The 12,105-nt window shown below is 44.9% G+C and overlaps 1 protein-coding gene across 1 annotated transcript in view; it reads right to left on the reverse strand.

Moving 5' to 3' along the window:
* tmem63a (transmembrane protein 63A) overlaps positions 1-9,313 on the reverse strand; it is a 32,510-nt gene extending 23,197 nt beyond the window's left edge. Inside the window, exons 1-9 of the mRNA XM_056294289.1 lie at positions 9,243-9,313; positions 3,588-3,760; positions 3,087-3,169; positions 2,573-2,651; positions 2,153-2,190; positions 1,855-1,997; positions 1,044-1,095; positions 804-912; positions 19-89 (exon numbers count right to left, since the gene is read on the reverse strand). Of these exons, the coding sequence (XP_056150264.1) occupies positions 19-89; positions 804-912; positions 1,044-1,095; positions 1,855-1,997; positions 2,153-2,190; positions 2,573-2,651; positions 3,087-3,169; positions 3,588-3,758 (746 nt within the window). The 5' untranslated portion in view covers positions 3,759-3,760; positions 9,243-9,313. The remainder of the gene's footprint in view (positions 1-18; positions 90-803; positions 913-1,043; positions 1,096-1,854; positions 1,998-2,152; positions 2,191-2,572; positions 2,652-3,086; positions 3,170-3,587; positions 3,761-9,242) is intronic.
* Between the last annotated feature and the right edge of the window lie 2,792 nt (positions 9,314-12,105).

A 12,105-nucleotide genomic window follows, 5' to 3' on the forward strand; every position in this document is an offset into this window, starting at 1 on the left:
GTGCCCTGGTCTACTCACATGAAATGGGTCTTCATGGTCTCCTCTGTGGCTTCTTTAGGGACTGAACACACAAAGAGCGTGTTTCTGGTCTACAGAGGGGGAGGCATGATGACATATAATCAGTGTTTGGAATAGCTAAGCAACGTCTAATGATCATACGTGTATTACCCGGCCAATTACCCCACTCTTCCAAGCCGTTGTGGTCACTGCTCCACCCCCTCTGCCGAGCCGGGGAGGGCTGCAGACTACCACATGCCTCCTCCGATACATGTCGAGCTACCAGCCGCTTCTTTTCACCTGACAGTGAGGAGTTTCGCCAGAGGGACATAGTGCGTGGGAGGATCACGCTATTCCCCCCAGTTTCCCCTTCCCCCCCGAACAGGCACCCTGACTGACCAGAGGAGGTGTTAGTGCAGCGACCAGGACACATACCCACATCCGGCTTCCCACCCGCAGACATGGCCAATTGTGTCTGTAGGGACGCCCGACCAAGCCGAAGGTAACACGGGGATTTGAACTGGCGACCCCCGTGTTGGTATGCAATGGAATAGACCGCCATGCCATGCGGATGCCCCTGAAATAACTTAAGTTTTGGAGTGCTCAAACACCACTGCAGTTACCACATATCACCATAGGCATCGGTAAGTTTAACATAAACGCCGATCCTCAGGGTTGTGATTTATGTATTGAAGAAGTAAAACTACAGAAGGCATAGAAGAGACATTTTCAGGCCAAGTTTTTATGCCCAGAGATTTTTTTTTTGTAAGATTGCATTGAAAGCTCAACTGTATTTAGGGACTCACGGTCTCTCTGCGCATGCCCTTCATCTGCGATGTGTGACGCCTTAGCAGCCCCACCGTCAGGATCAAGTATAAAAATGCAAACACTGTGTGCAGCCACAACAGCTTATTGCTAGAAGTAAAAGAGGGTAACCAGAGCTTGTATTCTTTGCGATATGTCAACCAGAAAAACGGTGTATTTCAAAACAGTAAAAAGTTCAAATGTATGTGCTATGTGTCTACTTGTGATCTTCTTGTAATTACTCTTTGTGAAGATTTCCAATGGTCGTTCTTCCAAAACTGTATGGGTCATTGCCTGAAAGAGGAGGAAATTGACAGATTTAAAATTTTGCCGTTTTTTTTAACGACGATTGTAAAGGTTAATTTTCAAGCGCTCATATCATAATGAGAAAGTAAATGAGAAGACACAGACGAGAGGATGTGCAGAGAAAGAAAAGAACCAAAGGTCATAACGGGATGTCATCATACATGCGGTATAAACTACCTCTTAAAATCCACCTACTATACAGACAAGGCATTTCTAATAAAACTGTTGTCATGGTCATTTGTTCTCACTCACTGAGTCTAATTTAAAGCTTGCATAAAAATTAATTTGAACATTAAATGGTACTCATATAGCTCAGTGCACAAATGTGGTAGAGCCCTGACACTAAGGTTCACAGCTTGAGCCCCAGCATTATCTGTGGCCTGGCCAGGTGTCCCAAATAAGTCTTTGTAAGACGCTGTGCATAAAAGTGCTTATTGAATGAGAAAATGTAAATATTAATATTCTCACTGCTCTAAAGCTATAAATCTCAGCAGAAGAAAAACAGCACATTGTCATTATTCATTTGTATATTGTTACGTATTTGCATATATTGAACATGTTCATGTTACCATTGTGTACTTTGTATAGTCTTGAAGCACAGATTTTAGCTGGTATATTTGTCAAAATGAGGCAAATTGAAAAATAAAAATCACCGAGAAGCAAAACTAGAATGGATAAGATAGAAATTAGTATCAAAACTGTTAACCTGTAATCATTATCTGAATAGAGGGAAAATGTCCGACCCACCGAGCAGGTCTCCTGACAGGTTGATGGGCAGGATGATGGAGATAGAGGTGATGGTGATGAGCATCAGAAGGATGATGAGGTGACGTTGGAAGGACAGGTAGTGGACAGCATCGATGCCACATCTCGCCTTTATCTTCTCCTCACTTTGGCACCACACATGAACACAAATAAATGCACACAAATTGTAAGGAAGCAAACCCATACCTTGCACACATATACTACAAAAGCCCGTTTGTTTAATGTACAACCTAAGGACAGAGAAACACGACAGAAAAAAAAACTTTTATGAATCACTCACTCCATTCTGATAACATAAGGGAGCCAGCAGCAGAAACTCTGTAAAGAGATGGAGACGTGTTTATTAGCAAGACATGGAGTCATGAAGAGGGAGTAAAATGAGGATGATAGCTCTCACTAACAAGCAAATCTGATTTGTGGTGACAGAACAGTTTTTAGTTCATACTTCAGGATGTAAAATAAACAAAGGATGGTCTTGGCTATTAAGCTCATCTGTGTTTTTGGGACCAGTGTCAGTTCAAAATACTGATAGATTTTTAGGGCTCTATTCTTTAGGAAGCAGTAGTACTGATTATCAGTGAGTTTGTCACAGTGTTGTACTGTGTGACTAGTCATCCAAGTAGTGCCAATATTTACAGGTACTACGTGTTCAGACCCTTATGATAAAAATGCCAAGACAAAGATAAACTTCAGTCAGTACATCTTCATACTCCGGGTCCTCTGCATTGGACGCAAAGGATGACATGCGCCCATAGCGACGATGTGATGACTGGTTGAACCTGAAACAGACAGACAGACAGACTTAATTAATTCCCAAAGTGGGAATTCCTTTGCCACCAGACAAAGAGCATAAATGCATCAACAACAGACAAAGACAGTAATCACGCATAGGAAAAAAACGACACATAGCAAAAAGCAATCATAGACTTGACATAATTATAAGCAGGAACAGGCACCACATCTAATTGATGCATATATATAAACAGCAACAATGCAAAAGACTAAGTGCAAGTTACAATCCAGAGCAAGGTGAATGTCAAAGACCTAATAATATTGTCAATATTTATATATAAAAAAAGAAACCTGTTTCTGCAAAAAAAGTAATTATCAGTATTGTTTAATTAACTATATCAACTTCAATTATTCTGGTTACATCATTACTCAGGGTTAAAAAAAAGAGACAAAATTCTACTGTGTGACGTTACGAAACTGACTCTTCTTCATTTTCGGAAACCAGTGCAAGGCGCCCATAGTCCCACAGTTTCCTCCTGATGATCGAAAAGAGGATCAGCAACACCTGTAATTGCCATGAAATGGAGAACCAACAAGCTTTAACCTCACTGGCCACAGTCACAAATCGTTATGCCTCTTACTTGATATCTTGTGATTACTTTGAATGTGTTTTAATGTGCGAGTAATCTGATGGAAAACAGCATTACACGTACATGACCAGGATCTGAGTTTAATAAGAACATGCATTTTTCTAGTTTTAAAAGCTTCTAAATAGTTTTAAAAAGTAAAATAAAACAGCATCCTTAAAACATACAAGTCTTACGTGGATAAGTCTGGCCTACAGCGTGCAGGTGTCCATGCAAGAATGCAAGAGACAGACAGCTACTGACATAAATATGGTTGCACAACTTCCACCGTGACTGTCAACTTGATCTGCATAGCAACATGTGTGACATCAAAATATCTAACCAAGGCTCACGCACCATGAAAACGCTGAAGTCGAGCAGCAGTACGACGGGCACCCCTCCGAAGCGAACTCCTTTGAGAACGGTGCTCTGCGTGGAGCTGAAGCAGCTGCTGTTGTCCAGCTGAGGAGGGGGAGCAGTGCTGCTGTTGTCCAGGAGGGGCTGTGGTTCCCACCACAGCGAAGACATTACTACAGCGGAATGAAAAGATTCATATTTTGTCATGACAAAAGTGGTGTTCTGGTTCATTTCAACACCCTTTTTTTTACTGGTCAGGTATGGGGCACCCAGGCTGCTGATAATGAAATGCAGCCATTTAACAGTTTATGTATGTAATAAAGACAGGTGGTCTCTCTGTCATCACTACGCGAGTTTATTTGAGTATGAATTAGACCAACAGTGTCATCTAACAAAGGAAAATGGTGCAATAAATATACGATTTAACGACCTGTGATCCCACTCCTTCAAGTCTTACTTGTTGTGTGCTAGGACTGAGCAACATATCAATATTCATGTCATGATATATGATATATATGATATAATATGATTTCCAAATTGTCTATTAATCTATTGCGAAAGGGGCAGCATGGTGGTGCAGTGGTTAGCATGGTTGCCTCTAAGCAAGAAGGTCCTGGGTTCTTGCCCCGGGGTAGTCCAACCTTGGGGGTCATCCCAAGTTGTCCACTGTGTGGAGTATGCATGTTCTCCCTGTGTCTGCATAGGTTTCCTCCGGGTACTCCGGTTTCCTCCCACAGTCCAAAGTCATGTAGGTCAGGTGAATCGGCCGTGCTATATTGTCGCTAGGTGTGTGTGTGTGTGTGTGTGTGTGTGTGTGTGTGTGTGTGTGTGTGTGTGTGTGTGTGTGTGTGTGTGTGTATGTGTGTGTGTGTGTGTATATGTGTGTGTATATGTGTGTGTGTGTGTGTGTGTGGGCCCTGTGATGGCCTGGTGGCCTGTCCCGGGTGTCTCCCCGCCTGCCGCCCAATGATTGCTGGGTTAGGCTCCAGCATCCCCGTGACCCTGAGAGCAGGATAAGTGATTTGGATAATGGATGGATATCGTCTAGGATTTTGGGTAATATCGGGATATAACAAATGTTGTCATTCCCTGGTCTTAAAAGCTGCATTACATGCAGCCATAAAGGCAAGCAAATGTCTGAACTTATCAGACTGTTACAACTGCGTGAAAGGAACAATGAATGCCTCTACTTGCTTGATCATCATATCCAAGGTCAAGTTTGTAATGTGTTGGATACAATGAAATTCTTGTGCTCTGGCTCTCTCTGCCTTATCACAATAGGTCACAACTGTCACTGTCAAATGACGTGCCAAAAATGCCAAAAAACACATACACATACACACACACACACACACACACACACACACACACACACACACACACACACACACACACACACACACACACACACACACACACACACACACATATACGTATACATGAAAAGGAAAAAAAACTTAAATGGTAGCACCCATGAAATGGTCAATTGTGCTTAAAATCTGACTTTCAGATGGGTATATCTTAAATGTATGAAACCTTTGTGCTTAAAATCGGACTTTCAGAGGCACGTACCTTGGTTGTATGAGAGCTATATTTTCAATCATTAGCATGAATCATTCATTCATACCAGAATCTATCTTCCTAACTAATTTTTTTTCAACGGTTTACCTTTCATATAAAGGAGAAGTTTTGACAAAGTGCTTGTCAAGCTTAAACCTCTTCTCCAACACCATCCTTCACTACACATTGTGGCAAAGTTAAATCAATTACCCCTGGAATCTGTCCTCCTTTTTGATGAGGTTGTAGGGTTGCTATTCTTATTCGGGGGAGTTAATTTTTTTTCCTGATCACTCATCATTTGCTGGAGAGCATAACTGTTCAGGAAGGTAAATTGTTAACTGATGCACTACAGCCGGTCTTTAGTAGTCATAAGAAGAAACTGAGTCACCTGATTGTGTGAAGCCACAGCACCAAGGCTGAGCCTTCTGAGACATGTAATTTACTTATCCTACTTTCGATCATTATAGGGTCGATACAGACCATGGTATTGACCAGACTGAACCCAGTGAAATGGGAACAGACCATCAGTCAGTTGAGGTGCCAGAGATTTCAAGGCAGTTTACCAAGGAGAAGCTTGCCCTAATCCTTCAGCAAGACAATGCTAAGTATGATGGCAGAGGGACCGCTGATATTTTCAAACCTTTGAAAATACTGTAAAATTTCTAAAATACAAGGCCTGAAAATAGTGTCAAATGAGCAAATTCAACAGACTTCTCGATGAAATTATTTTGACGAAGTGAAACTGCTTTTGATAAAGTGATACTGGTGTGCGAAAGCAGGGAGTTGCATAATACTCTATTTCTGCTTACTTGGACTTGTACTTTTGCCATATTCTACATTCTTTTCTTTTTTCTTGTGGATTCCCCCCCCCCTTTTTTTTTTCTCTCCAATTGTATCTAGCCAATTACCCCATCCCTTCCGAGCCATCCCGGTCACTACTCCACCCCCTCTGCCGATCCGGGGGAGGGCTGCAGACTACCACATGCCTCCTCCGATAAATGTGGAGTCACCAGCCGCTTCTTTTCATCTGACAGTGAGGAGTTTTGCCAGGGGGACATAGCGCGTGGGAGGATCACGCTATTCCCCCCAGTTCCCCCTCCCCCGTGAACAGGCGCCCCAACCGACCAGAGGAGGCGCTAGCGTAGTGACCAGGACACACCCACATCTGGCTTCCAACCCGCAGAGACGGCCAATTATGTCTGTAGGGACACCCGACCAAGCCGGAGGTAACACGGGGATTCGAACCGGCATCCCCATGTTGGTAGACAACAGAATAGACTGCTGCGCCATCCAGATGCCCCTAGAGCATCTATTTTTCATGAGCTCAACACAGAATGTCTCTTGGTCACACAGGATCTAAGAACGTGTGATCCAGTGAAAAAAAAGAGGTCAATAAGTTCCTCTTATTATGATCAGATTGGTCAACATTTTTATGCATGCCATGGCTGTCATGTGAGCTTTCATGTGAAACTGTACACAGCCAGGACTCTGCCCTGTAACTGTTTTGTCCATTGACAACACGTTACTGCACTTTGTATTGCTCACTTTCCTCTACTTATGACTGACAGAAACATGATATATCGTCATGATTAACTGAATTAAAGGTGCTATATACGACATTCAGCACCAGCATTTCAGATTAAAACAAAACCAATCTCCCTTCTCCCCCCCCCTCGCATACCTGGCTATTTCGTTGGTTGCAAAATTGATTTTTACAGTATAGAGTTATTCTATTAATACCAAACTGGCTTGACCATTTTTAAACCAGCCCAACCCTACTCAGGATGCCACTATTCCACTATCTCTTTACACAGCAAATAGTTGTTTGCTGCTATATTAATGTTCCAAATCTCATATATAGCACCTTTAAAGTCAGCATGTAAACAGTAGCCAGAACAAGAATAACTAACATTCATAGACTAAGAAGTAAAAACTTTAATAAAACCATGTCTTTATTCTAGATATCAAAATATTTACTAGTTGAGCTGCAGCTGATCTAAACTTTTAAAGCACAAGAGACTAAGTAGTCAAGTAAACCCACTCAAGTAAACCTCGAGCAAACGTATCCAGACACCAACATTAAATGATATAACTTTCAAAAACTACTGTATCCCCACACAACTGCAACATCTGGCTGATGTTAACTGAAAGACGCACACCCAGAAAAAAAGTTTCTGTTCACATATATGAAGCCAACATTTTCACCTTGAATAACTTTCTGAGCAGCAGCAGGAGCCTCGCTAAACCAAATTTGATGAAAGCGTGTGAACAAAGCCATGGCTGGCTCCAGATGGGACTCTTACGATCTATTTCCATTGCAGCCTCATGCCAAACAATCCTGTGTCGATGACACTGCACCCACAGGGTTCACAAAACGTCCCTGGAGAGGCCCCTCAGGAGCTGCTGCCAAATGCAAGCTCCTGGACCCACCAACAGGAGCTAGAAGAAGTGAACATCACTGATTGGTTGAATGCAACACGTCAACGAAAACGTCACATATCAACCGCCATCTTTAAATGGACTGTTGCCATTTTTTTTTGGACTGTTACCAATGCCAGTGTATGGCGTTGTCCCTAATGACATCAGTGGCTTATCCATCACTTTTGAAAAGTTGAAGTGTAGTGAGCGTGTAGTGTATCGTAACAAACTGAAAATAGAAAGTAATAATAGTAGTAATCAACAGGTGTCAAATGCCAAGTGGGACAAAAAAATGTAAAAAGTAAATTGTCTTTTTTCTATATCACATTTTATTTGGATTTCACTGAATTTTGGTTTTAGCTTTACCATTAGAAACTTCCATCTTTAATTTTTGTGTCTTTAAATTCTTTTTGCATTTTTCTTTTCCACTTGTCTTTTTACCTATGATTTAACCAAGCATTTACACTGCTTTACAACATGATTATTCCAAGTGCAACAGCCAGCAATATACAATTCACCATCTAATAATTCCATTTTAATATTCACTACTTTTGTCCGCCAGCGCTGGTTGACAAAAACACCCTGTTACTGTCAAGGTGGTGCATCAGAAAAGGATTAATTAACCATTCTGGGTCCACACAACTTACAACCAAACTTCATGACTGGAGCTCAAGATGACGCGTGAGCGCATGCGTGCATAACACCGACCATAACAACAAGTCACCCGCTTGTACTGATGTCAGTGTAAAAGTATTAAAACGTTCTAAGGGAATGCTTGGACCAATATTCCGAAACAGTCTACAGCATCAACGTATTTCACTGTATGATTTCTGGATATTGTACATGTGCAAATGTGCAAAACAAAGAAATGAGTGGGGGGGGGGACAAGGCGTTGGTCCACGAAATTTAGCCCTCATGATTTTCAGTCATACCTTGGGAGGTATTTGGCACTTCTCCGGAAACTAATTTGGATGTGGACTTGCAGTTTACAAGCGAGTGGAGACAACTACCCCACTGTGGGCCCATGAAGCCCTGACAACGACCGAATCCCATCAAACTGGGCCTTCTCTCCTCACTTAAGGTCTAAAGAAAAGACGATCCGTGGTTATTTATGAAGTCATGTCACTAACGTCCATGTCCAGATAGATGGTGGGTTACTATTATGATATGTGGGCGCCCCACCTCGTCGGAAATAGGACGGGCCATGCTGTGCCGTTAATACGTCGTTGAGACAACAAGGCGACTTTCTGATGGTGAACCTCGTTGAAACAAACACAAATAGACGACAGCCTGTTGATAGCTGTTAGTTGCCGAATACCGCAAACAGTTCGGTCCTAAACAGAAAGTGAAACCCGTGTTTGTTTGTTTTTCTCCCTGACAGCTGTTCACTTTTTTCTTTTTAGCAACGACAGTGCGTCTCATTTCAGAGAGTACGTCACCGTTTTAACGAAGCGGGAAGCTGTTTAATGTTGCCTATCCCTCCGGTACAGTTCACCGAGGATGAAACGCACATTAGCTAAACTACCTCAGCTGACACGCGCATCTATATCGATATAAATGCACGAAATCGTTACGGGATTTACTCCCGTGACATCTCCTAAAAACCCGGAGTTTAGTCATGTAACGACACGTCGACAGTGCGTGGATTATAAGAGACTCGAATGTGCACGTACCCACCTGTTTCTGATGAGTAGAAAGGGAAGGGTCTTGCATCCGGAATAAAGGGAACTCCGCTTAAAGATTTTTCAATTCTGTGTCCATGTTGCACATCCGCGTATGCGCAGACACACTTCTGCGGCTGCGCGCGGCGCACGGACGCGCTCAATTCGACAAACCAGTACCCCAGCAAACGACTCTTTAAGGACCGTTATCTATCGACATATTATAAAGGGAGACGGTATTGGAAATGAATAGACTAGAACTTTATTAGCCAACTAAGGCTGGAAACTGTCCTTGATCTCATCAATCTCAGGCAAACAACAACAATAAAAGCCCTGCAACCATAGTTATAAACCTCATTACAGATAGGCTACACAATAAAACGCATGATCAAAAACATACATTAAACATACAGGCGTCACTCGTGTATGATGTCCTAGGTAGGACCTACGGTAACGTTAATGTCAGGCGTCATGAAAAGTGACTAGATTATTATTTCCTGCAAACCAACGAAGGTAGCGAGGAGAGTAAATGAAGTGGGGAGCGAAAGTAGGTCTGCATATGGTCTGCATATGCATATATGGTCCCTTCAGATTTCCAGTGCGGTTACTACTACTACTGTTATGTCTGCACACATCGACAGTGCTGCATTTGATTTGGTGCTGTTCTATTGTGCTGGGATCGATTGGTGATGCCTGCGGGCTCTGGGTTGTTTGATCGGGTCTGCCTTTGATGCTGTGTCAGTCTAAATAAAGAATGCCACGGAGAGGTTGTGTCGAGCGACAGCGCTGTGTCCTGACGTGATTTAAAAATATAATATTGGCGACGAGGATGGCTGATATCTCTCTCCCACCACCTGCCCCCTTCCTGGCATTACCTGGCGAGCCTCCGGTACCATGGACTCGCTGGCTACATAGTTTTGAAAATTACATCATCGCCTCAGGGCTCGACGACGTGAGCCAGGCTAGGAAGACGGCTCTGTTGCTACACTGCTTGGGAGCAGAGGGTCATCGTGTGCTCGGGACTCTGGGGAACGTCACAAGCTTTGCCGAAGCTGTGGGACTTATGAGCACCCATTTCGCTGCTCCACAGAGTGCCCTCCTTCGGCGATTTATATTCCGTCAGCAACACCAACTGCCTGGTGAGTCTGTGCGGCAGTACGTAGCTAATTTGCGAGGGCTAGCTAGCTAATGCAAGTTTGGCGCGCTTCAGGACGAGATGGTTCGCGACCAGCTAATCGAACACACCAACAACGCAAAGGTGCGTGAGACTCTCCTGCTGGAAAAAGACGATCTGCTGCTGTCCAGAGCAATTACCATCGCACTACAGGTTGAGGGAGCAGCTGAGTGTGCTGCTATGCTAAATACACAGCAAGTGGCCACCTCCAGTCAAGCTGCCAACGACTCCTCCCTCTACTCACGGCTGCCCCCCGGGACGCAACCCACCCAGAGCGAGGCGGGCGCCGACTCCACTGGGGACGTCTTGCAACTGCAACGACGGCGTTCTCGGCCCCGCCCTCAACAGTCCTGTGGTAACTGTGGGTCTCGGTCTCATGTTTCAAGGGCTCAGAACTGCCCTGCCCGTGGCCAGACATGCCGTAGCTGCGGTAAGCAAAATCACTTTGCCAACGTCTGTCGATCTTCCCCGGCTGGGTCAGAGGGCCACACCCCCCAGTCTTCAACCGCCGTCATTCACAAGGTGAGCTCTGGGCCAGTGTCATTCAAATCATGCACAGTCAACATTAATGATGTGTGCATCCCCCTGCTGTTGGACACCGGTGCAAGTGTGTCTCTCCTGAATGTTGATACCTACAGTCAATTTTTCGGTTCACTGCCACTGTCCGCACCCTCAGCTGTCCTCTGTGGGTATGGTGACTCCAAAATCGATCTGGTTGGCTCTCTCCAAGTGACTGTCCGCTATGGAACCAAGCTGGTGCCCAATGCAGTTTTTCATGTGGCACGCCGTGGGGCCAACCTGATGGGCCTGGACCTGTTCTCCGCTCTGGGGTTCTCCCTCTTAGACACAAGGGGGGCAGCAATCCTGACTGTCGCCACACCTTGGCAGCAGAAGTGGCCATCGCTGTTTATGGGGCTGGGCTGCCTCTCCGCCTTCACCCATCAACCTCTCCTCAACCCTGCTGTGAAATCTGTCATCCAACCACTGCGCCGCATCCCGTTGGCTCTCCGTGATGGGGTCTCCGCCGAGCTGCAACAACTGCTGGAAGCTGGCATCATTGAACCGGTGGACGCGTCACCTTGGGTCTCAAACCTCGTGGTGGCTAAGAAGAAGTCGGGGGGCCTGCGTGTCTGCGTCGATCTACGTGCAGTAAATAAGGCAGTGGTCCCTGATAAGTATCCACTGCCCACCTCAGAAGAACTCACTGCTCAGTTCTATGGCTCTGAGGTGTTCTCCAAGCTCGACCTCAGACAGGGGTACTTACAGGTGCCCCTCCACCCCAGCAGCCGAAACCTCACAGCCTTTGTGACACATGCAGGAGTGTTTCGCTACACCAGGATGCCTTTCGGTCTCAGCTCCGCCCCTAGCTGCTTCCAGAAAATCATGGTCTCCGTGCTGGCTGGCATACTGGGCGTGGCCATTTATCTGGACGATATAGTGGTACACGGGCCCACCAGTGAAATCCACGACAAGCGCCTTAACATGGTCTTCGCAGCCCTGTCCAAGCACAAGCTAACTCTCAATCCTGAGAAATGTGTCCTCTCTGTGCCAGCCATCGACTTCGTGGGGTTCTGGCTGTCAGCGAGCGGTGTAACTCCACTACAATCCAACGTGGACGCCATTCAGGCCATCCCCGAGCCCAGCTCGGCCGCCCAGGTCGCCTCCTTCCTGGGTATGACAAGTTACTACCTGAGGTTTCTTCCCC

The sequence above is a fragment of the Lampris incognitus genome, chromosome 15, assembly GCF_029633865.1.
Source record: "Lampris incognitus isolate fLamInc1 chromosome 15, fLamInc1.hap2, whole genome shotgun sequence".
Taxonomy (NCBI): domain Eukaryota; kingdom Metazoa; phylum Chordata; class Actinopteri; order Lampriformes; family Lampridae; genus Lampris; species Lampris incognitus.